We start from the raw sequence: 27,703 nt of genomic DNA on the forward strand, positions 1-27,703 counted from the left end.
AAAATAAACTTTCATTAATATTAAAATAGAGTTACAACATGACTCGAATAGAAACAACAACATAAACACAAAATGACACACGCAAACACTCCTAAATGTATTCCAATGGGTGGTCGAGATCGGCGAGGTGGGTCGGGATGATTGTCTAGGGAGGTGGCAGCAACAGAGTGTTGATGGTAGCAAGGGGAAGATGCAGAACTGTAGGGGCAGCAAGAGGAGGTGGTCGGCAGCGGTAGTGTGGTAGTTTGGGAGAAGCTTATGGTGGTCAGCGGCTAAGGCGAGTGAAAGAGACAGGTTGGAATACAACCGAAGCACCACCACCTTGGAGGATAACCCAAAAGGGGAAGAAGACTCCACACAGAAGATCCAAAACTAAACACACTCAGCCACACACACCGGGGACTGCTATTTATAGCCTTCTAGTTCTACACGAGGAAGAAGAGTGGGGAGGTAAGAAGAATCTAGAAAAAAAACTTTTCTAAAAGAAGACAAGTGTGGAAGGAGCATGAAGTAGCCCTGGATCATAAAGATTCACGAAAAAACATGTTCCTGCGTGTGGGATCACGATCCTTTTCCTGTTGTTCTACGAACCCACAACAACCTGTCCCTAGGGCTGTCAAACGACTCGTTCGCGAACAACTCGTGTTCGGCACTTTAAGAAGCTTGTGTTCGGCTCGTTTGCTAAGTTAGCGAGATGAACACGAACAAATATTTGTTCGTTTATGTTTGGCTCGTTTTGGCGCGAAATTATATATGTATATATATATATAATCAATTAAAAGTATTAATTAAGAAGATAGAATAAAAAGTATTAAATTAGATTCAAATGATGTTTTAATATAAACAATAATTTTTAAATCTTGCCCCAGCTCTTAACATCTTATGGCTAAGAAATTAGGGTTGTCAAAACAACTCTTTGATCGTGAACAGCTAGTGTTCGGCTCTTTAAGAAAATGAGTCAAACACGAACGCACTTTTTAAGCTCGAAATATAAACGAGTCGAACATGAGTTGAGCCTGGGCTCACTCGTGTTCACCTCGTTTACACCCCTACCCGTCCTGCTTCTCGCGAATTCGTAGAATTCTCGCATTGCGCCAAGCTTCACACGGATTCGCACGATGTAGCGGGGCTTCGGCTCTGCTGTTTCTAGGCGCTCCGCTCAGAGCACTGTTCTGCGCCCGATTTCGAGCACTAATCGACTGAGGTTGGGAGAGCTTCAACTTCATTGGTCGAAGCTTATGCTTCGTTGTCAGCCGCCCTGGATCCCATTGACAATTGCACTGCCTCTCGAGGAATCTGAGGATCTTCCCTATCTTGCGAGCAAATGTCCATACCGATCTGTTCTGAGATCGTGCACAATGCTTATACTGGTGAATCTTCCCAAAGTATCCTATGATCAATTCAACTGTGTATAATGAGAGAAACCATGCCCTTCTCACACGGCGGTGGTGCTGCTAGTACGGTGTCAACCTGACATAACCTTACCCATATTTGTCTTGTATGGGGGTGGGTGTCTCTATCCTCCCGTCTGTAGTCATCACTAAACCTGGTGCCACTGACGCCATTTTGTTGAAAAGGGATCCTGTGACCTTATACTCCGTCGAAGAAAAGACGGAGAAGTATTTCCACCCTTGATGAAGGAAAACATGTTTTTATATCTGTCGTGTTGAATCCTTCGATCATATTGCCACAGTCGTCCCAACAAGAAGTGATGCATCCATAGGGACCACGTCACACCACACATAGTTTTGCAGCTGACCTCCGATCAAAAATTCTACCAAGCATCTTCGGTCGATGCTGACCCGATCCTTCTTCTTCAGCCATGTCAGCAAATATGATTGGGAATGCCTCTGAGTTGTGATTCCTAATTTCTTTACCACCTGTGTCGACGCCACATTCTTGCAGCTTCTGCCATCGATGATGAGACTGTATATATTTTCGTTCATTGTGCAGCGGGTGCAGAATATGTTGTGGTGAAGCCACTGCAAATATTGTGTCCTCGGTTTATAGGATTCATCGAACCATGGGAGCCACTCCTTCATTTGGGGAAAGCTAATACTCCTCACCCTGTTCATCAGTTTTCTCTTCATCACTAATTTCTTCTACGACGCCTTGATCATTAAGTGTGATTATCCTGCTCGTAGGGTATCTGAAGGTAATGTGGTCGTAGTCGTGACATCAACAATACTTCCTGTTGGCACAATGCTGGAAGAGTTGTCCTCTTGTTTCTTTCTTCTATGATCCGTAGTGTCATTCCATTGTCTGGCCTTGCCCGTGTCTCCCAAGATATCCCTGTCGGCCATGATAATTGTTGATGACAGCCTATATGAAGGTTGCTGCTTGAAAGATGATTGTTGTCGGCTCTACTTCTGTTGCCTTTCCACCAACATAACTGCAACTCTACCACATCGTTGATGGCGAGTTTTAGACCCCCTGTTTCTACGAGCGGCATCACGATCCTTCTCCCGTCGTTCTGCGATCTTCTCGCGACCAATACCGCTTCTTGTGAATTTGTGAGATTCCAACACCGCGCGAAGCTCGCGTGGGGTTTTGCACGATGTAGCCTTGTTGTTTTGAGGCCCACAGCAGCCGCTGTTCTACCAGCACGTCACACTACCATCATTGAATTCTTATTATGGTGTCCTAGAAAGGCCCACAGTGAATTTCATACTAAAATTCAACCATAGAGCCATTGGTACTGGTAATAACGTGTATAGCGATCCTGCCTCTCTACAACCATCGTCAATCTAGGCCGGAAAAAATGTTCGCTAACAATTGTGAGGGTCTTGACTCTGCCAAAATGACCTAATTCCCCACTGTGACTCCCACGTATGATGGACTCTCAATGAGCATCCGGGAGCACATGTTCTAATGAAAAATATATTAATCAGATATGTGATATTGTCTTGCAGGCCTCGCCAAACACTGATACAAAATCTCTCTGAAGTCCTCATCTGCCTTGTACAACACCTTCACCACCTCAAATCCCACAACTCTAGTCTGCATGTAGATGATCAATAAGTGGCGACAACTCAAGGCATTTTCTACTCAATTATTACAGCCTATCTTGTGCCAGAGAATAAATTGAAATGATGCCAAGAACTCGGCCCAAGTAGCATGTCTACCCTATAGCTTGCTCTGACTGTTCAGGAACCATAAAGCCTTACAATATGTGAATAAGGTAAACTCACTAGTCAACAAACATTGACTCAAATGACTAAGAGCTCTTAAAATAACATCAAACTTTATATCACATGTAGAGTACTTCCTCCTAAAGTCACTCAACCTCTCACTGAAGAAGGCTATGGGGTGTCCTCCATAGCTCAACAAAACTCCAATCCCCGCATTAGAAGAATCACTTTCCAACCCAAACAGCGGACTGAAATATGATAGTGCTAACACCCAGGCCTAAGACACCGTCTTCTTCAGGATGTTTAAGCTGGCTTTAGCGCCTTCATCTACTGAAGCTCTCTCCTTTCAAAAACTTTATCAAGAAATTTATAAATACAGAAGTTCCCGATGAATCTCATATGAAGAGAAGGTAACCCCAAAAATTGCCTCAACTCTAAAGGTCAATGTGTCCAACTCACAATAGCCTCTATCTTTATATGGTCTATCTGAATACCTACACTGGAAACAATATAAACAAAAAACATACATGTGTCGTCATGAAATGACGCTTGTTTGGGTGAGAACATAGCTTCTCCTATCGAAAAACCTCAAAGACCATCCTCAGATGCTGCAAGTGCTTATCCTCAGATCAGTTGTAGACTACAATGTCATCAAATTACACAACTACAAATTTTCAATGTAAGCCCTGAACACATGATTCATCAGCCTCAAGAAAGAGCTAGGAGCGTTGGACAATCCAAAGGGCCTGACTGTCCACAACCCATCTTAGACCTAGTGATATCTATCGTGCAAGTCAATCTTGAAACAGATGATACCTTAATGTAAATAATCCAGTAAATCATCCAGGGACATAAGAAATATGCACCTAATGGTGATCAAATTGAATGCTTGACTATTAATGCACAGCCTCCACGAATCATCTCTCTTAAACAAAATCAAAGCAAAACACATGAACTGGTGCTCTCCCAAGTCAACCCCCCAGCAATAAGGCCTTGTGCTTGTCGTTGAACCTCATACTCAACTGCTCTCAATCTGTAAGTCTATTAGGTAAAACAGATCCAGGGAAAAGATCTATAACATATTTAATGTCTCTTAGTGGTGATAGTCCCATTATGTGTAGAAAATATATGGTGTTATTTCCAATGTTTTTTGGTTATTTATATCATTTTTTTGCTTTTTCAGGGTATTTTTATAAATTTTTGCAACTCACAAATTGCATGTTAGCAAGGGGAGCATTTCGAGGAAATTTATCATGTCATTTTCAGGCGACACTTTTTTTTAGGCGTCTCGACGCCAAGCTTGAGCACTTAGGTGCTAAAAAAAAAGCTTACATTCGACTAGAAAAATCGATAACCGGAAAAATAGGCGCTAGACCGAGGGATACTGAGGGAAAAGTTGTGGCACTGCATATGCTTTCCTTAGATCAAGGAATTCACGAGAAGAGAAAAAGGTGCCCAACTTAGGCAAAGGCACCAAACCAGAAACACGTGAAGAATCAAGAATATGGAAAGTCGCGCCACAACTAGGCTACTAGATGCCCGAAGCGGAAACCCAACGACCACATCGGCGCCAAGGCGCCTGAACAAGATCCCTTTAGGCCATTAAAGACTGAAAGCTCAAAAATTTGGCTTCCCAAGCTAGCGCCTAGTATTGTCCTTGCGAGTTTTGATGGTTTGGTGTTTATTTGGCAATACGATCAGCTTAAAGACCTTGGAACCAAACAATTAGGGGCAACCCTGTTATTTTTCCTAACTTAAAATGATGTGAGAGAGTGTTGAGGGGAATTTAAGAGGGAGTGTGTGAAAATGTAGGGAGAGATTAGTGAGTGGATTTAACCATTGTAAGTGAGAGTCTTTGTCAAGTAGAGATATATTGTAAATGAGAAACCTTATGGAGTAAAGCAAGAAGTTATCGGGTTAGATTGTTCTTACTCTTGTGTAAGCATAATTTCTCTTAATTTCAATGGAATTTTTTATGTGTTCATCTCTCATGCTGAGGAACTAAGATCTTCTCTCCCTTAGATTGATAATCTAAGAAACTTAGAACTATCAATGTCATGTAATTCTTAAAATCCTTTAGAATACATTGATATTTAATTTTTGCAAGCTTTATTTGCTTTCAAATTTGTTACTTGGGATGTTAAAACATGTGGTGATCTAGGGCGACAAAAAGAAAACCAATGAAACAAATAAAATAACATACATTGTATAAGAAGAATAGAAATATTGTTGTTATGATAGAGCAATTAAAAGAAAAACATAGAATACAGTAGATTTTTATACGATTTGGCCGACTAAATTGCAACATGAAACCCCAAGACTTATAATGATCTTAGAAGAGACTAAGCAGCAGATCTTGTCACGACCCGGCTCAGGGTTTGGAATTAACCAAAACCAGAACGGACAGTCGAACAGTAAAAATCAATTATATTATATTTTATTTTTATTACTAACAATTTAACATTTAAATATTCATGAAGCATCCACTAAAGAAAACAAATTTAAAATTCCCTCATTACCGGTTGCCCACATTTTCTATAAATATTTTCTCTTCAACAATTCATCTTTTAATCAATCAAGTTAAAATGAAAATTTAGTTTAAAACAACTGTAAGTTAAAGGAGTAAATGAACTCATACTCATAAACCACAATAATACAAGAGAAAAAGATGCAATATGCATGCCAGATAAGTTTCTAATAAATTAATAAAAAGATTAATGTTATTAAATAAAATAATTAATATAACAAAAACATATCAATATCATTCTAAATATGTACAACTGTCACAGAAGTACTGTCTAAAAATTATTTTAATAAAGACATCATTATCAATATTCATTTATATATACGTGCACGAGTACATTAGTATTTCCCCACTAGTAACATCAAGGGGTGACTCCGTCATAATCAATCATTAAGGAATACACATACATATAATATTCATATGCTCGTCACATTCAATTCAGTATCTATATATAACATATACCAATGCATAATATTAGCTACAAACATTTCTAAAAATGTGACCAATAAATGAAAATATATAAATCAAATAAAATTTGTGCAAATATCATTAATCTACTAATGCATAAAAAATGAGAACTAAAATATTATCATAGATTTAAAAGTATAAGCACTCACATCAATGTCGATTAATTTGTGCTTGAATTTGTCTTAACGTCGATTCTTTTAAATTAAAAACCTAAAATAAACTAAATTTTTAATTAATTTATTATTTTAATAAACTACTACCTTTTCATTAATCAAGTATTAAATTTATTTTATCTAATGTGGCTTACTTTATATTTAATGTAATATATATATATATAATAATAATAATAATAATTAATAATAATAATTATAATTATTATTATTATTATTATTATTACTAAAAAATTCAATTACTTTTACTTCACTGATCATTAAACCACGCGAAAAACCCTTTCAGCGAGAATCGGATCGCTCCAACGCATCCCTTCAGCTCTCCCGCACAAAGCTACTTCCTCCCGCTTCCTTGCGTGCTCAAAAGTGCACGTGCTCGACTCTTTTCTCTCCCCAACGATGCTTCTTCCTCTCCTCTTCTTGGATGGTCGGCTAGAGCACAAGAGATTCTCCCTCGACTCCGCACAAAGCTTCTTTCCTTCAGTTCGATTGCTAAGATTTGAGTGTCTACGCTCGCATCCTGCCCCTCTGCTCTCGGATTGCACGCACGAAACCTCTGGTAAAAGCCATGCCTCCACCCAATAACGCAGCCACTGTTTGAATCTTAGGTAAGCCTTTTCTCACCTTTGTTGTTTAACCTGCGTAAAAATTTATACACGAAAATACCCTTTCGTGTTCCTGGTCCTCCCGCTTCACCACCCCCCTCTCTGGCTTCCTAATTCCACTTTTCAATTCTCACGACTCTTCGATCCTTCTCCCGAGATAAATGAAACAGAACGTTACAATCTTCCTCACTTAAAACTTTTAAAACAGATCAACATTAGCTACATATGAAATTAGATGTCATTCATTAAGATGAAATAAATCACTATAAAAGTCAAAACATGATACAAGACGACTCAACTATATTTCAAATAACAATACTGATATAAGAAAATATGCTGGGAAAAAATACTCTGTATATAAATAAGTTAGCATCACACTCTTCAGGCTTCATCACCATCCGCAACAGTAAGTTCATCTGACTCACTTTGAGTAAGGGGAAATACCTGAGGCCAAATCGGTTGTCTTGGTTGACCTTGGGTGGGAGCTGAAATACTAAAGTCGATATTTTATGTCCACCTGCATCTTTTGTGAATGAGCTTCACTTGAACTCTGATCTCCAGTGTTCTTTTGGCCAAGAGATAGACAATATCTTGTTATATGATCAGACTGACGACACCAATAGCAAGTGTTATAGTCCATCAAGCATTCAAATTTATGTTGTCTTCCGCATTTGACACAAGTGACTGCACTAATTGTTCTTCGACTTCTTCCTGTTTGAACCCATTGATTGATCCATATAACCTTTTTCCTCTTTCGCTCTGATTAAGCTGATAGTCGATTTCTACTCTAGTAACTCATTCTACAAATACCAAATATACATCAATCCCTAAAGGTACCAATGGTTGTCTAATAGAATCATTTAATCGCGAAAGAAATATGTAGCACTTTTTTCTACAATAGTGATCAACTAAGGCATAAACCTCGATAGTGCAGTGAATTCAGCTTCGCAATGTATGACTGTCTTCTCTCCTTATCTCAGCTTGATGAACTTGTCTTGCATTTGTGGTCGAGCGTATAGGGCATGAACCACTCTTTGAATAGTTCAACAAATTCCTCCAACTGACCATCATATTCAACATGTCCCCTAGCTTGTCCCGACATTGTCCATGCCACCATCTTTTACTTCTCTATCCAACACAAACGTCGTCAGTGGTACTCTTCTTTCATCTGAACCAGCCAAGCTATCCAGCATCTTCTCTATCCTCGTTAGCCAATTCTCCACTTTAATTGGGTCTTCAATTCCCTTGAAAAAGGTGGACACAAATCTTGAAAAGATCTTAAAGCACTTGTCCACAGCAACTGTAGAACTTTCGATAGGCAGCAATTTGGACTCTTGAATCAGCTAAGTCATTACCACTATCATTTAAGCCAGAACACTTGCGTTCACATTTATAGTGGGTTGCACTTCTTCATTTTGTATCAGATTCTCTATTTTTATAATTTCAGATGTATCTTATGCCTGAATATATAATAATTATAACTTTAACTTCAAACTTTTTTTATAATTATTAAATTTTCTTAAGGTTATCTTATTGTCTCTTTCATTTGAATTTCATTAATTAATCAAATACCTTGTTCTCTTATACCATTTTGTCACGACCAGACCCGAAACTTGGAATTAACCAAGAAAAAAACAAACAGTGAAAATCAATTCTATTATATCTACTTCCATCGCTAACAGTTTAACATTCAAAAATTCATAAAAGAACCACTAAAGAAAATAAATTTAAAATTATCTCGTTACTAATTGTTCGCGTCATCTATAAATATTTTTTCTTCTATTACTCATCTTTTTAATCAATCAAATTAACCTGAAAAATTAATTTAAAACAACTGTGAGCTAAATGAGTCAGTAAATACTCGTACTCATAAACCACAGTAATACAAGAGAAAAGAAAACAATATGCATGGCAGCTCAATTTTAAATAAATCAATAAAAAATTTTAATGTTATTGAAAGAAACTTATAATTAATACAAAATCAATATCATTCTATATATGTACAATAGTCACAGAAACACCGTCTAAAAATTTTATCAATTAAGACAGATCAATATTAATATCATTTTCTATATACGTGCACGAACACATTAATGTTCTCTCACTAGTACCATCAAGGGGTGATTTCATCATAGTCAGTCATGCACATACAAACAATCAATATAAATATATAATTTATATGCTTGTAGCATTCAAATCAATATACCATATAACCTACACCAATGCATAATATTAGGTAGATACATTCCTAATAATGTAGCCAATAAAGAAAAATATATAAATAAAATCAAATTTCTACAAATACATAAAAATCGAGAAAAACTAAAATATTATCATAGATTTAAAAGTACACAACTCACTCTGATGTCGATTAATTTGTGCTTGAATTTACGTTGACGTTAATTCTTTTAAATTAAAAACCTAACATAAACATGATATTTAATTAAATTATTATTTTAATTAATTATTACCTTTTCATTAATTAAGTATTAAATTTTCTTAATTTAATCCGGCTTACGTTATATATATATATATATATATAAACTTTTACTTCATTGATCCTTAAACCACGCCAAGAACCCTTCTGCAAAAATAGGATAACTCCAGCGTTTCTCTTCAGCTCTCCCGCACGAGCCTTCTTCCTTCCGCTTCTTCGCCTGTTTGACAGCGCACGAGCTCAACTCCTCTTCCTCACGCACTTCTTCCTCTCCTCTTCTAGTAAAGTCAGCTAGGGCATGAGGGATTCTCCTTCGTCTCCGCACAAAGCTTCTTTCCTTCGACTCAATTGCTTATGTTAGAGTGTCTGCACTCGCATCCTCCTTTGCTCTTAGATTGCACGCACGAGAGCTCCTGTCGAAGCCGTGGCTCAACCCAATAGCATAGCCACTCTTCGAATCTTAAGTAAGCCTTTATCTCATCTCTGTTGTCTCTCCCACGTGATAATTTATACATGAAAATACCCTTTGTGTTTTCGGCCCTCTAGTTTCACCTCCACCCTCTTTGGCTTCTCGACTCCACATTTTGGTTCTCACGACTCTTCGATTCTTCTTCCAAAGTAAAAGAAACAGAATGTTTACAGATCAAATCTCGATTGTCAACAACAATTGAATCACTTGAATAACTCTAAGTTTTTAAATCCAATTCAAAGGAGGTTATCTCGCTTGATAAAAAAGTCCTGCTCTCATCATTACTACCTTACTTTTGCAAAATTAGGATTTTATACACTCACAAAATTTTCAAAATTTCGACTCTTCAAACTAGACCTAAGATTAATAAACCAGGACCTCCACCATTTTGGAAATAAACAAGTTCTCCGTGGGATCCATACAAAGACTCAAAAATATGTATACTACTCGATTGACACATGTACTTGTGTGGTTTACACATATTTCACTGCAACACAGATTATCACTCAGTTAAGTATGAAAGTCAACAAGTAGTGGTTTTATCATCTCTGGTAACTCGATCTCCTCCTCAGTCCCCTCTAGAATGACTATGGTCATCGCCATCAGGGCCTCCTACATTGACCATAGAAAAGTGGTGTGTGGGATCACGGCCTCCTCTTTGACGTGAGTGTTAGCACCTCCTGACTCTTTAATGAGCAAAAGAACTATGCACTTCTGCTTCTTTGTGAATGAGTGGATGTTCTTCAACTCAACAAACTAAGTCCTGCAATCAAACTGTTACGGACTACTGAACATAATTTGACAATTATCTATAGGTACAACATCACACCATCCATGATCCTACATTTGGTCCCCAATATGACTCTACCAAACATCGTTGATCAATGTGTATCTTTTCCCCTTCAATCAAATCAAAGAATAGGTTTGAGAATACTTATGAGTAGCCAAGTCCAGCTTCTTCACATAAGAGTAGGGATCAATAATAAGGGTACAGACCTTCCCTCTCGCAATACAACCGGTGTGAAAGATGTCATGTCTCAACCAAGAGCGATCCCTCTTTAGTTCAATCTACATAGCCCTCCTCACAACTAACATCTCACGCTCATCTCCATGGAGCTGATACTCCTCACCCTGCTCTTCTTTCACCTCCTCCACACACTTCCTGCACTACACCCTAATCGATGAAGGAAACAACTTTGCTAGTAGGGCTACCGGAGGCAATGTGTCCATATTCATTAGACCTGAAGCACTTCCTGGTTAACACTGAGTTGGATGTGCTACTATTCGCAAGCTTCTTCCCACTCTAATTAATTTCATCATCCCTCTGAAGTCTTCACACCTACACCAGGTGTACTGCTAATGCCTCCAATTGTAGGAGAATGTCTAAATGGAGATGAGTGTCTACTCTATCTCAGTTGTCTCTCAACCTTAAGTGTCAAAGCCTGAACATCACCCAACAACCAATAGTATTGTAGTTGGACAACATTGTTTATGGTTGCTTTTAGGCCTCCCAAATATATAGTTATAGTGTACTCCTATGGCTCTATCAGCTCACATTACAACATAAGCTACTCAAACTATGTTGTGAATTCCTCCACTGAGGACTCTCTCTATTATAGGTGGTGGAACTTCAAGAACATGTCTTGGTGGTAGCGTGAGGGTAAAAGTACTTCCTCTGCATCTTCTAAGTCTTCTCCCATGTGGTGATCTTGCTCCTAACTTCTATTTGTCTCACAATCTACAAACTTTCACATCATAAAGAGGCACCCTTCTTCAACGTTATGGTGGCTAGCTTCACCCACCTATCAGTTGGTACCTCCTTATAATGAAAAATCCTCTCAACAATCTGCAACAACTCAATGAAGTCATTTAAATTAATTATACCCTCAAAATCCGGTAAGTCTACCTCCACCCTGATGTCTTCCTATCCTCCAAAAATCACTCCATCCCTCGGCCTCTTTTGATATTGAATCCCAAAGCACTATGGCCTATCCTCCTCTCCGTCGAAATCCCACTATCATGATCGACAGTGATCTCTCCATGGGTCCATTCCACAATTTCATTAAGTCTTTGCTGAAGTCGACAGATTTCCTGCTGCAACTCTTCAAGGTAAGTTCCCGATCGACTTACGACACTTGTCTATTTTGATGGCATGGCTAGAATTTAAATTTGGGAAGTGGAAAGAGGGTGTATAAGGCCGATTTAGGATGCAAATAAAATTAGGGTTGTTGCTTTTGAAAATCTTGGAGGAAGGGTTTTGAGTTAGGTGTTGGTGGATTTTAGTAACCATATGATCGAACTAAGGTTAGAATAAAACTAATATCAAATGATATCGAAATTTAACAAACATCCATGGGAGAACTAATATTATTACTAAATTTAAAATCTGAAAAAAAAACAACAGGTAAATTTAAAATTACAACAAAATAATAACATAACACTAGAACTGGGTTAGATATCGGGTCTAGGTGGTGCTAGTTAGGGTGTGGACCTGCTGGGTGGGGGCAAGGAGGTGGCTGGCAAGTTAGAAAGAACAAGATAACTGTTTCCAAGAGGCTGGATGGCAAGCAAGCAGCGGGAACAGCTGCGGGCGAGCTGCCCTGTGCAGCAGCCGCAAGGATGTGCAAGGCAGCAGTCAAATACCACCTGGAGACCAAAATACAGCCTAAGCACCACTTGGAATCCTATGATACAGCTCGTAGAGGGAGAGGGAGAGGGAGACGCCGACAACTATCCCAAAGTAAATCACCAAAAAACTGAACCTAAACACCAACAAAAGAAATTATATATCCCTACATAACTAGGAGTGGGTCCCTTCTTAAAATGAAATGGCACTCCCAAAACAAGAGGGGGCTAGACCGGCCCTCAATAACCTTGGACTAAACCGATCCAGGTTAAGGCGCCCCGCATCAACTTGTAACCAAAATTTTATTGGAGACCACTCAAATATAATTCAGGTCGAACCTTAAAGGACAACTTGTGTTTGATTCCCTAATTCAAATTCAACATTCACATAGGCAAAATCTCCAGTCAGACAATGTCCACCAATTGGAATCCATGCTTCTTGTTATAACTGTAAGCTCCCCCTTGCACTTCCATTACATAACCGGTCATAGCACTACAGCAGAAACCATCAAGAACAATTTCAATCAACAGTTTGCATTCTCTCTAACTAACCATTCAGCCAAAGTTGTTCTTAAAACTGAAGAGATGCACTCAAAATATATAAGGGTCTTGATATGTTAAAATTGGCATATAGACTATTCACTAATGCCATTTTATGTTAACGGTCTTTATGTTTGATTTATACATTTGACTGTTTAGAATTGTGAACAGGTAAGCTTACTAAGAAATATCAGAGCCTTTCTACCAAGCCAACTTATCATAAACATCATTAAAGCCTCACCATTGAGCATCAATGACAAAAGAATATACAATAAACTATCTATAGATTCGTGATTTACTTTCTTCTTTCCCCCATTTTTTTAAAGAATGTCTTATCACCTTTGTAGGGTGAACTGACTATATCGACTCTATTATTAGCTAGAGGACACGGCTTCAAATAACAGAAAAAGCCTTTCTACAGTGCAAGATGAGTTTTAGGCTAACCGCACCCAAGACCAAAATCAAATGGAAGATTCACGCTATGTGCATGCCTTTCAAAAGAAAAATAGAAAAAATACACATCAAATCCATCATACATCACAGATTACAAACACAAAACTAGCTATATAAACAAGGTTTTAAAATGTAAAATGCCACTTTTCATTCATAGCATCTTTTGCTCACAGGAAAGCAAAAACCATCAGCACAGTTTATCCATTATAGTTTTAGGGAATTTTTATGTAAACTAAACTGTCTGAATGCTACATATAATAACAATTAAATAGAATGCACCAGATTGTGTCTGAAAATAAGGTAGAGATCTATTATCAAGAGCTAACTATAAAAAATTGTTTCCCAAACATTTAAGGTAAATGATGTTAACAAAATCAACTAAAATTGTTCATTTCAATGACAAGTATAACGATACAAATCTTAAAGACCATTCAAAATAGTATGAAGAAACTTGCAGTCATATATGCTAACCAGGCGCCAGAAACATGGCAAAGAGCACTAAAAGCTGACTGTGTTAACTGATTTCATATCACAAAAGCTTAACATATGCCCAGAAGTAAATAAATCATGGAAAAAAAAAATATACAAGAAAGTACAATGATTAAAAGCCATACACTTTTTTCTACTACTGTGTTTCGTAGGTAAAGATAATCAGCAAATACATATAGGAGAAACAATTATGATGAGAGAAATAATGACTTCAAGAGCAGCACCTCATCTGAAGGATCTGATAAAGCCTTTAAAAGGGAGTCAAATATGTCGTCTAAGTACGTAATGACCTGAAACAAAAAATAAAGTAAAATTAAAACAAAACTAGACAGACAAGGACCAAGAATAACATAGAGCAATAAAAAAATGGGAAAATTACCAAATAACACACAGTTCTTATGTATCTACATATCTAACACCTAAAATTTCATATTTACAATTACAACACTTTGGTGTCATAAACTTATGCATGAAAAGGCATATTCACATCTAAGAAGTAAGTAGTAGTGATATTTTTTATGTGATGTTAAAGATTTTAGTACTATGCATGTAATAATGAAACTTTAGATGTCATGTAAATATCTAGGAATTGTGTGGCATTAACATAAATGCCGTGAAAAAATTAATCAAACATTGACACCTAAACCTTTTGACAATGAAAACAAAAACTGTATTGATTGAAATTTCATTTCAAAAAAGTAGCAGCATTATGGCCAGGCTGACTGGGGTAATAAGGTAAAGATAAATTCAATTGTGTGATTAACCGCCTCCTGCTTCATTTTGCCAACATAGTAAGTGAAGTTAGCGTGCAATGTACTTATCTTTCTCCATGTCATTTGTAGCCTTTGACAGCCTCAAATTTTTAAACTTGGCCACTATGTCAAGTAGCTCCTGAAATGTTAGGATTGAGGCTATTAAGTATGGGACCACATGAACATTGATTTTGCCCATCTGCAATTAAGCAACATACTCCTCCCATACTTGTTGGTTGATCGCAAATGTTCATACATCTCCAGAGGTTGATGTATTTTGTCACCAACTAGTCATATGTTTTTTGATATGATACTAGTGAAGGTAATATTTTCAATTGCATTGGTGAAATAAATAGCAAATATCCTCTTAACTCAATAATGTCTTGATCGAGTCATTGGACATACCATTTAAAATCAAACATGGTGAGACTATTGGCAAATTGGCAAAAGAGTAAAGCATTTGCATTTCCAATATTAATGCAGGTCTTTTTGAGCTCTATCAAATGCCACCCTGGATTACTATTCGCACAAATGTTTTGAAGTTTGAAATTGAATACCGCTTGAGCATTGTGGATGATCATAATTCATAAATATGGACAACCATTGACAATCAATTTTTTGCCTATTTTAAGCTATAATTGGCAATTTTTTAATTGATGGGTGTTATGAATTGTGACTTGCTCTTTAAAGGTGGCTAGATCAACTTGAAATTTAGGTTTAATCGACCACAAACTTTTTTGTGACTTGATCGTACCTGCCTCAAACTTGCATTTCTTTTGACCCCAAAGGTCGTCTGAATTTCAAAAAATTCATAGAGATGAGTTGGCATGAACACCATTAGTTATCTGAGCAAAACCACAGGTAGACAGAAGATTATTCAGGTTTGTCTGCGCAACCACGTATCATATCTCATTAAGTATGTTGCATGAAAACTATGCCTAAAATATTGATAACATCCTAGTCCTCTTCTTTTGATCTCTTCATCACTTGGTAGCAGGAATAAGTTCACAATTACTGCACTTCGTGCCCACGTCAAAATTAGTATCATGGGAAGGATATTAGTGCAGCCTAGGATGCGCCGATACGGACATGGAAACACGAGAAACTCCAATTTTAAAAATATAGAACACGGATATAACATCAACACAACATTATTATTATTATTACTGTTATTATTATATTAAAAGAATATCCACTAATCACATAAATTAAAAAGCATAAAATATATAAAAATATATCTTAATATTATGAAGATGAAAAAATAACGATATTTAAGAGAAAAAAATATAAATGATTATCATATTATTCATGAATCAAGATAATAGGCAAAAAATGAAAAATATTAAAAACAATAAAAATAAGTAATCAAAACTTAACAAAAACTACAGAAATATGATCATCATTAATTTTTTTAGAATATTGCATACAAACAATAAACTTAAATTATCTGGTACAATATAAATCATCAAAATCTAACATTTTATTATACATTTTGATACTATTAATTAAATTTGATTTTCTTAAGGATCGCATGTTCGAACATGTGTTTTTGAACCTTCTTTTGTTACTTTTTTAAATTATACACATGACAGGCACACCCGACATGTGTCAAACATGTCGCACGTGTGCCCGTGGCGGATGTGTGTTGGGCATTACATGGTTGTTTACAGTGAAATGTCAGTGCATCATAGGTGTAACCTTTCATATTTGTGCCCAAGTCTTTACAATAGTTGTTTGTTGAAATGATCAATCATAATCAATTCGATTTCTAAAGCTTTAACTTCATTACTTAATATGTTAGATAGTTAAGCCTTGGGTTTCAATTTATGAGGATCCATAACAATCATTTGGCAACAAATACGTAAGAATCTTCTCCTTAACAACTCTCTTATTTTGCTTCGAAGATTGGTGAATTAGCTTTGCGTAAAAAAGAATTTTTAAGTCCATAATCAAGTTAATTTGTTTTATCGAGTGCAATGTTTCAGAGTTCTTTTAGTTAGAAAATGATGCCAACAACTTCAAGGTTTGAGGAGCGACCGAGTATAAGGAAAAATAACAACGGGCAAAGGTGCAACCTTCTTAACTGAGAAATTAGCAAGGCACGAATTTGTTGTGAGTAGCTACACCTATTGTAGCAATCAAGACAGCCAAATTGATTGAAGAAGAAAAATTGGATCATTGCTCCAGCAACACCAACATTAACAAGAACATAAGGAAGATCGATGTTGTGCCCCTCCAACGGTGAGGGAAAGAAGCAATCAAATATTTATCACAAGTTTTCCAAAAAAAAATGATAGCTGATATAATATTGAATAGACACAAAAAACTCAAAAAAAGATATATAGAAAATAAGCAGTTGTAGATGGATTCCACGTCCTTTAAGACCCTCCTTAACAGTATATGGACATGTTGATTTTATTGTCATGGGGGTTTTTGCTAACAAAGGCTCAACGCTGATGCAAGCCATCTATTTCACGTTTGTATTTAGATGTGCATAACATTATGCAATAAATTAATGCAGTCTTCATACTATAGTGCCTAATACTTAATCTTAAACTTTGATGGGAATCAATGATAATGATGATCCATACAGTAATGATTCTCAGTATTGCTTGCACCTTTCATCGAGAAGAAAAAGCCTTCAAAGTTGGTTCATTTGGCTTGGGAGCTTTGGATTGGAGGACTTATTCTTTGTATTTGAATAGAAGTGTTATTTTGTAATCTTTTTTCATTGGCGGACATGGAAAAGTGCCGATGATCCACTTAATTAAGAAGATCTTTCATTAAGGCCCACATCAAAAGAGTAGATCCTTTCATAAATCATCATTTGATTTTATAACATTGTCATTGAATTTGAAGATCCTCCAATGTTTAAATTATAATAGGAACGAGCAATAACATTAACAAAATTATTGACCCCATTAATTTTAATCTATGAAGCCCATGTCTAATATTGATTGAGGAATTCTTAAGTATTTACTTGACTTGTCTTTCAGAAACAAGCGGCAAAATTGATAATAACAACAAGCTCTACAGTCATTAATCATCATAATCATAAGACAATGAGAAGACCTTGCAGTGTATTTTGCTTGTTTTCAATAGAAGCAATTAGTAGCAAAAGCTTCAATGGTAACCCCTCTAATTATAATCTTTAATAACTAAGCATCATTCTATTTTTTGCAAATTTCCACGAGATTCCCTAATACTTTTTTATTTCACCAAGCGCCGATCCAATCAAAAAAATGGCATTATAAATACGTACAAGTTAAAGGAAGAATTTGTAAATGGTGGATCACCCGTCTCATTTAAAAGATTATCTCAAAATTTAAGATTTATCAACTTCTATACTTTTAGTGAGGTCAGCTCGACGGCCTACAATTTACAAACCAAGGCAATAAACAACAGTAATGATTCAACCACATCACAAATCTTTCATGAGATTTCTTGCTTTGCTAATATCCGCAATTTTCAGTGCTAGCCAAAGAACTAAAGATTATCTGAGAGCCTGATATTGTTTAATCAATTGCAATCAGTTGGAGCCATTAAAATCCTCATCTTACGAGTCAATTCCATCTTTGGTGAATGAAAGATGGGATTCAGTTGGATTCCTCCATTCACACTAAATACCTATTTTTAAAAAAAAAAATTGGATATTTACATATGTGAAAAAAGGATTTATAAACCTTAGAATAGTCTTAGGAGAGTATAAAGCACTTTAAATAATTCTTGGAATTTTTAAAAGTGATTTTTTTTTTTTTTTGCTATTTATAATTTTTTTTTTTTTATGAACAATTTTTTATTTTCTAAGATTTTTTTTTTTTTTTGTATTTTGTAAAATTTTTGTGTTTTAGAAAAACAAGTACCCCACTAACCATACGAATTGATGTTATAATCAGGTGCATTACACAAAATTGGTTAAACAGGGCTTGAAACATTTAAGAAATCAAATAAACAATCTATAGGTAAAATAAAGTTTATCCCGTTAAAAGTTAGTCTCCTATCCACATAACTACACTCCGTTCTCGCATTACCTGTGTGGCCCACAAGGCAATTGCTCGTCAATTTTTCTACTAAAGAACCGGTCTACCACAAAAATGTACCCGCGTGAGCAAGCAAGTGCCCAAATTAGAGGGTAATAGGGATTTTATAAACGGCATTAAAACGCCATTTTTGAACATATAGGAATTTGAATCTTTAGTCCATAAGGATTAGGCAAAAAAAGTCTCATTAATCTCTCATGTGACTCGACCTAAATTCTAATCTTTAGATGACAGAAACAAAACCATAAATAGAAATCAATTATTTAATCTCTTAGTATCAATCTTGAGAGAGTTTAATGACTCAATCAAGCATGGCCATAAATTCAGAAAGGGCTAATAGCCAAGAAATGCCACCAAAAAGATTAACTTTCCATTTAGCTTAAAAAATTAACTTCGCTCTAATGTATGACTGAAAAAAAGGTTAATTCTTGATTTTAAAAAAAAATAGAAAAATGTATTTGCAAACCAAAGGGTGTTGCTAAATTCAAGAAATCAAGTCATGTTGACAAACAGCAAAATAGCGTTTGTCATAATTTATAAAGAAAAATAGAAAGTAAATTTCAGATACTAATTATTAAGGAAGAAAAAGAAAAAAAATAAGCTGCTCTTAAATAATCTGCATGTAAACTACTTTATCATCTAAAAACATACTCTCAAAGAGGTAAGCATTTCATTGAATGAAATGAGCTCAATTTGGATTGAACCTAATTCTAGAAAAGAAATCAACAAAGAGAGAGGTTGGTAACCACTATATCTCCCATGGACGTCAAACCTAGCCCTGGTCACCAGTTTGAGAATTGACTTTATAGTGAAGAAATGCACAAAGAGCAAAATGAAAAGAAAAAGAGACGAGCTTTATTTCCTAGTATGATTCAAAAGAAAGATGAAGAGCTTCTTCCCTTAATTCTGTGGATTCCGCAATAGGAAAAAAAGTTAAAATCTTCCTTTAATTCTGTGACTTTCAACTTCATTTTGCTATGCAATCCTCATCATATGAAGAATGGAACAACTCTAACAACTCCAAGTAAACTTAAATTGTAATGTCTATCAAAGATAGAAGAATAGTTTGAAATAAAACAATGAGTAAACCTAAAATAAATATACAGTATAAATTATTACTAAGCATTTTTTTTCTAATTCAAAAAAATATGATATAATTTATAAGCCAATCAACTATAGTCCAGAGCTAACTAGACTAATCAACTTCAACATACCTTGACTTCAGTGATCAGCCGCTTAAACAAACTTAATTAGAGTAATCTCTCAAATCGTGTGCTTATTGCAAGTCAATGGGAAGAAGATCAATTTCGTTACAACTCACTATGGCCCTCATTTGGTTGATCGAAGTGAGTAGACTAACATCCTTTGTTATTCTGATGATACTCCAATATTAAACAGGACAAATAGAGTCATCAATATATTATCCTTTATTACTATAACATAAATATTAGATTTAAAAGTAGCAACACAAGCCCAGCTTGCTCCAGAGTAAGGAAAGTTAGTCGGATGGCAATTTTGACGAGCAATAGTTGATTTTTGCATGATAGCTTTAATAGATGAAATAAATTTCATAATCATCTAAATCCTACCACCTCTAAAAAATCAAAGTTGCTTAAGCTAAGGCCTACTATTAATCTTAAGCAAGACCATCAAATCATTTGATTAAACAAGCAATTAATTGAATTGAGCTTCTAAAATTGAAATTCTCTACAAAAGTGATGAACCATATGCATTCTCTTCAGGAAGTTAGCTCATAAAAAGTATGTGAGAAGAAATCAACTCTAGGACAAAATCAATGGCATGTTGTGCCACTTTCATTAGCAACCACTCAGAAGAAACATCTTCATTACTGATAAGACCTAAATCCCATTGAAAAAAACATTTTCCCATCAAGCTCCTAAGACAATTTTCAAAGTTGTGGTTCATCTGTCATGTCTGGACATCTGTTGGTGGGTATACTGCTAAACAAAATCTAATATCCGAATAACTCCATATAATCTTTCATAAGTAACTCAAAATTCTCTCATCTTTAACAAATTAAACCTCCATCAATAGGGCCAACTCAGAAGGAAAGTTAGATATCTAAATATCGATTTTTTTTGTTATTTGGGGTTGTCTTTGACTCCTCAAACTCATGACCATTTTCAACATCAAGATCTGTCTTGTCGATGCCCATTTTAATACCTGCAAAATGGCACCTCGAAGCACCACAATCTCATATTCTAAATGAACGTTTGTTACCTTAGACTCACTAGCTTCTAGAACAGTTATTGTCAACTCAACGAGAATCTCTCTCTTATGTTCAACTGGAATCCAATATTATTATTGGAAACAAATATGTGATTACAATCAAACATATGATAATCTAGGATTCAAGTGTGTTTGATTGTAATCTTTTTCAAGTGAATTTGGGTCAACTCCGGTATCACTCGGTATCAGAGTTAGCCTAATCATATTCCTATATTAGCATCTATCATACTCAAACCCTATCTCCACCAAAAATTTTATTATTGGAAACACACTTGAAAGACAAATTAGAACAAACAAAACAAACTCACAACAATGCTTGATCCATTGGTGGCGGAGGTCGGCTAGTGGTTGGGGAGCAGAGATAGATGATTGAAATGGGTTGTAAGTAGTTGGAATAGCAAAAAGAGGGGCTGGAGTCACACCGGCAGCGAACCAGAGGGTTAGAACAACAAGAATAGTAAATGGGGTGCAAGTGTAGTAGCTACGTGCGGTGGGAAAGGCTAGAACGGCCAGGGGACATAAAAAAAAAATAGCAGGTGCGTTGTTTTCCATATCACAACAGCTTTACGGATGGCTAGATGGCGGCCTAAACAGTGAAGCGTGGGAGTGAACAGTGGTGACAGTGACAGTGGAGGGCTGGAACTGTGACGACAGCGAAGAGGAGGTACGGGAAGGCGATGGTGGCGGCTGGGACTGCAAAAACAACAATCAAAATGTTGATGCGAACAGTGCAACAAGGTACAACAACTGGGAGCGGCGTGGGGAGAATGTAGAAGAGAATAGACTAATCACTACCTCGAAAGAGAGATACAGTCGAAGCACTACCCAATCGCTCAGATACAGCCCTCGAGAAAAGAAACGGATGTCGACGGTTATCCTATGCAAACTCATGCTAAAACCTAAACCTATAGCATCAAAAATACAAATATATAATAATAGGATAACGAGAAGTGGCTCAAGAGGATCGGCCAATTTCTCGGAAGGGAGAAAATTTGGATCGGTTCAGCCCAGGCGAAAAAACTAGTCACTTGGAAAGATCATGTGTGGCGTAGCACTAGCCAGGCCCACGCGAGTTGGGCGTGCCCGCGCTGGTCATGGCACCCCTGTGCAGGTGTTCTCAAGTCTATTTCCCAAAACATTAAAACACCACAAGAATGAATTTGGAGTTCTCAAAGTCTATTTTCAAAAACATTAAAAGACCACATGAACAAAAAAAACTATGTAAATCATAAAAATGCCTCATTAATTTGGCTCACTAATCTAGCATAATAGAAAGTTGATATCTATCCTCCAAAATAAAGGAAATAAAAAAATCAATTAATTAAAGGTAGTAAACGACTCCTCTGCATAAATATCATAATAACGATATACAGCAATGTAGGGCAAGTGTATTTTCCCTCATTTGGTTACAAGTAAATCCAAACTACAGTCACAAGGAAAAAGAAAAAAAATATTTGTGGAGTTTGATACCTATTTGGATATGCAAAGACGGATGTGAGAGTCAATAAAAACTATGCAAAGTGAAATTTGACCTTAAAATTCTAGGATTCTTCTCGGTAAAATAAATAATATAAAAAATATGATTGTCCTCAAAGATGTATGAACATGAGTACTGACATATGGTCACGTTTCAAGATGCATGATGTCAAGTTTAAAGAAAATGATTTTTCTTTTAATTTATTTGGGAGTCATTTCATGCACTTCTTATGAGTGATGAAAGAAAGAGTTTTTAAGCATCTCTAGTGACTTGTTCTCGCATAAACAATAGGCATCGATGCGGGCACCTTTTAGAACAAAAAATCAAATAAATAAACCCAAATACAGAAACCACATACCAATTTGCTAGCTCTAGCCTACGTATTTTCCAATTTCACATTGAAGAACTAAATAACTACATGTCCTCTTTATGCTCTAGATATATCTTGCTCTCCTTGTGCTCTGCACTCGCCTACTTGGCATGCTCATCATGTCGGCTGCATTATCTCCTTGCACTTAGCCCCTACATGCATGAACTCAATGATCAACGCACTCACTGCAATCGTGTGAGCCCTTCCTACTCTTGGCATGCACTTGCATTCCTGGCAAATGACAAGCTAACAACACAAGCATACTTCCTCCCTCTCTACATTCGCTATCTACACATTTAGCATGCTCCAATCATATGCCCTTTTTGCATTCGTCATTTGTCATATGTGAAACTCTGCAACACTTGTCATTCACTATTTCGTCCTGTAGGGTTGTTTTAGTTTTATCACAGCATGTGTTTGAGAGCTAATATGGTGCTTGCATCACTACTACAGGGCTTGATTTTTTTTTTCAAACTTGATGCCTCAAAAAACATTCTTGATATTTCATTTTGCTTGCCTCTTATCAATTTTTGCTCCATCGCTACTTTATGGAGTCATGTTATCTCATTTTAGATCTCTTATCGGCATCCACTCCATCTACACAACCGACTACTCCTCATCTACAACCACATTATGAGGCATGTTGACACGGGAGCTTTCCCGTACTATTTTCTCGTGATATTGTAGCCGCTACTGTATCGCAGGATTCAAAAACACAGGAGATAGCCGGCAATTCACTGAAACAGTCTCATTTTCCGTTTTTATTCTTTTTTTCATATTATCTTTCTTTATTTTTTAATCATTTCCTATATATGTGTTGTATTAGAGCTCGAAATTTAGTTTTTCGCGTATGTTTTTGTTCAGGAATCATCGACTATCAATGTTCCCCAGCAACGATTGTATACGAATGCGAGGTGTTCTGGTTCAACTCGACCTAGGTAGCGGCCATCTCCAATGGTTCAAGTGGTTCTCCAGCAGTAACTCGACCCAAGAGAATTTTTGTATTTACCCAACTCCTTTGCAAACTTTCCATCCATCGCCCTCGCTATCGCAGTCCCCGAACAGCCATCCCCTTTGATGTTCAGTTCACCGCCCTTCTCTTTTGGTGCCCCTCGTTGTCCCAACCATTTGCTTCGTTGCTTTCACTGTCACAGACCTCCAACTTCACTGTCGCAGCCCGCCACTATTTCATTTTGTTGTTCTAGTCCTGTCCCGTCATTTGGCATCACTGTCGCCACCCCGCAAGCCCTTTCTATGATTACATATCATTGTCCAGCCTTCCGGCAACACTACCACATTCCCTCAACTCCTCTCCTTGTTGTCAAGAGCCTACCCGACCCTTCTGATGCCCTGCCACCACTTCTTTGTCGTAGCCACCTCACCATACCTTACGGTTGCCCACCTTCCTGCCATCCAACAGCCAATTGCAATCGTTATTTGTTGCCTTCCATCCATTCCCCCACTTCCATGCAATCTTTTCCTCCATAAACCGCAACACCACTTCAATCTAAGCCCTAGTTGAGTTGTGTTCTGTCTTTGTTATCTCCTAGTTCCAAGCGTCTTTGCTATCTCCTAGTTCCAAGTGTCTTTGTTTGTAACTTTATTTGCTTTTGAATAGCAATACTTGCTTTCCCTATTGTAGTTTGGGTTAACTCTAGTAACAAATGTCCTATGATTACTCATATTTCTATTACTTATCCCCCTTTGGGCTTTCCCTTGTGATGCACTGCCACCTTTTTGGTAGAGATTGCTTGAGAGATATTGTTCCATGAAGATATGTGTGCATTACTAAATCAAAAAAGTACAAGAACTACGTCATTATGCACCTATGATATACATAAGTGTGTCATGTCATCCAAAAGTATAGTATAGAGTTCTTTATCATCATCTATATGCATCAAAAAGAAAGAATTGCTAAGGGCATGCTTAGCACAAGAATGAGCGGCCATGTTACATAAGCGAAGCATATAAGAAAATAGAACTTGCTTAAAGCTCAAAAGACAAGCCAACTTCGAGGCAATAAGTGGTTGATGGTGCCACATCTCTTGTGTCATAGAGGAACGAAGAAAATGCACAACATTTTTGTTGTCCCCCTCGATTATAATACCCATGGGCTCGAACATCCAAGGTTGGCAACGTTGTTAGAGAGAATGAACCGCCATAATTTCAACTTGAGTGTTGTCCCAATGTTGGAAATTTTGTCGGAACGCAATAATAAATTTACCAAGCTCATCCTGAATGATGGCCCCTGTACCCACGATCCTTGATGGAAGCAAGGCCCAGTCAACAATCATTTTTAACCACCCAGTAGGGGTGACAGAAAGAAGAAAAGACCAACCCAGAGGATTGGCTAGCGTCCCAGTGCCCCCGAAATGGGTAGAAATGAGTCTTGGTTAAGGCCTCAATACCTGTCGCTGCAATGATGGAAGGTTTTTCATGATTCTGATTGTGAACCTTAGCATTGCGAGCACGCCACAGTGATGATTTGTGCAGCATAAACACTTGGCTTGTGCAATGAAGCCCTTTCGAGTAGTATTAAGGTCCTTGGTCACTTCATCAAAAGCATTATAATCGGTTAGAAGAAAGCCCCAACCATGCAAAATATTTTTAACCATGCAAAAAAAAAATAAACAATTAGAAATAATATGATCCCGACTCTCATCATTGGTGCAACCCCAAGGGCAAGGAGTGTTGTTTGTGAGGCCCCTTCAGGCGAGCCAAATGCGGGTAGGGATAGCCACGTGGAGCACGCGCCGCCAAAAGAAACGCTCCCAAAGGCGAAGTTGAAGTCTTTAGTAAACTGCTTCAGGAGGATGCTACTAATGCAGGCTATTGATAACATCAATTGCTAAGGTAATGGTCAAATTGAATGTTACATCAACACTTGAGAAAAAGATATAGAATTGGCTCTATATCTTGTAGAAAATAGAAGAAAGTTGAGTTTGAAGACGGTCAACCACATTATTACTCAAATTCACATAATGCTTTAGAGCACACCAAAAACTACAAAACCCTCCAAATGAAATCTTCCACTTAATAAAAATCTTTCGTCTAATGAATTGATCGTTATTCCCTCAACCTTTGATCAGGTTCATACACAAGACTATAAATAATCTTTGAATCCTAGCGGGAATAAATTCCTCCATGTGTTGCTAGCCTAGTGCTTTTGACTGACCCCACTGACTACACGATCAATGTTCTAGAATCACATGTGGTTTTTGCACTTGAAGCTATGCCTGTGGTAAAGGACATAGGCGATCCAAATTCTCATTTTGTTGTTTTTGATACTAGCATTTCTAGCACATAAAAGATTGTGGATTTTAACTTATACATGTTATGAGGGAAAGGAAAAGTAAAAAATTATACCTCCAATCTCAAAATATAATAGACTTCAAGTTAGAAGTTTCTAATGAGAGGGGCCTTGGGGAATTATCTTCCTCTTGTTGATTCATTCAACACATGTTAGCCTTGATGGTGTATTTTATTATTAGTTCTGTTTACACATCCAGCAATAATTTGCATTTTCTTTGTAGTATTTTCTTCATTAAGTTATAATAATATATGATCTTGTTCTAAAATAGGAACAATGTAGAACTAAAAACAAAAGTTAACACAAACTTGAGAACACAAACTCGATAAAAATGTACTACTAAAGATTCTTTTGAGGAAAAAGCAATCTACAAAGGAACTAAGGGGTCTTTTGGGCTTTTGAAAAGGAACACAGTGTACTCAAAATGTAATATATTTGAAATAATTTACAATTATTGGGTTGAAGTAAAACAAATGCAAGGGATTTTTTTTATTTAAAGTAAAATTAATTAAATGTAAAGTTTGATGGCAAAAGCAATGAAAACTTGTTAATAGCCATGATGGACGGCAGCCGATGATGTAGCATGCCAGTGGTAGTGGTCAATGGCGGATGCAATGACAATTGGTTGGCAGCCACCAATAGTGAACAACAATAGCCAACGGTAAAAAATAGTGACGGTGGCATACGGCACACGGTAGGCAACAACTGCAACAAGGACTAGTGAGCAATGTTGGATGCGGCAATAGTTGTAGCTTGCGGGATATTCAAAACTTAGCCAAAATCGACTGAGTTTGTAACTCATTACGAAAGAGATATCGTGAGTCTGGAATACCCTAAAATTTTACTCTGCATTCTTTTTACTTGAAATCAAATACCAATAATCTCAAAATAACTACATTTCAAATAATCCCATGATACATGAAACCAAACAAATTCTAGCATAGTTACAGATTTCTCCTAACATCACGTTGAAAAATCATTACTAACCAAAACATTATATTCAATCACCGTGAACTTTAATAAAAAATATTAATATATATGTTCCTTTCTTCTTTAATGATGAAGAGTTGTCGTTTTCACTCTATGCCCTTCCTATATGAAAAGGGTCTAGCATGTACATTGGGGTAAAACAGAAACTGCTGAACATGTCAATAAGAAAGAATTTATTCACCTGTAAAAATCAATAAAATGATTCAAATCATAAAAAATAAAATAAAATAGATCAACCACAAACAACTAGCATGCTTCATTCAAGAAACTAGGCATGATAAAGGCAAGACTAAATGAATTAAAAGCCAACTTACATATACCAATGAAGAAAAAGATCTCAATCAATAAAAAAGTAATTGACAAACAGACCACACAGACTAGGTTAAAAATAAAGGATTAAAAGTTCATTGACATGAACCAGATGAATAGAATAGAAGAGTAGGTCGTAACAAATTGATCAATGACCTCAGATCGATGCCGAGCCAATAATGTTGCAAGCCAATGAAGAGCTTCCAATCTTGTGGCCTCCCATTCGCTTGTTAATTGTCTGACAAAAGAGCATGAAAATATCTTATAATTAAAATGAACAGACAATAAAAAATA

At 36.6% G+C, this 27,703-nt stretch overlaps 1 protein-coding gene across 3 annotated transcripts in view; it reads right to left on the bottom strand.

Annotated features, from left to right (window-relative positions):
- The window catches only part of LOC110027587 (protein VAC14 homolog), a 68,051-nt gene that overhangs the window by 32,620 nt on the left and 7,728 nt on the right, over window positions 1-27,703 (bottom strand). For all 3 annotated transcript variants that reach the window (XM_020729081.1, XM_020729080.1, XM_020729082.1), the window contains exons 12-13: window positions 27,566-27,647; window positions 14,136-14,201 (exon numbers count right to left, since the gene is read on the bottom strand). In XM_020729081.1, the coding sequence (XP_020584740.1) occupies window positions 14,136-14,201; window positions 27,566-27,647 (148 nt within the window). The remainder of the gene's footprint in view (window positions 1-14,135; window positions 14,202-27,565; window positions 27,648-27,703) is intronic.

This window comes from Phalaenopsis equestris, unplaced genomic scaffold (assembly GCF_001263595.1).
Source record: "Phalaenopsis equestris unplaced genomic scaffold, ASM126359v1 Scaffold000428, whole genome shotgun sequence".
In the NCBI taxonomy this organism is placed as follows: domain Eukaryota; kingdom Viridiplantae; phylum Streptophyta; class Magnoliopsida; order Asparagales; family Orchidaceae; genus Phalaenopsis; species Phalaenopsis equestris.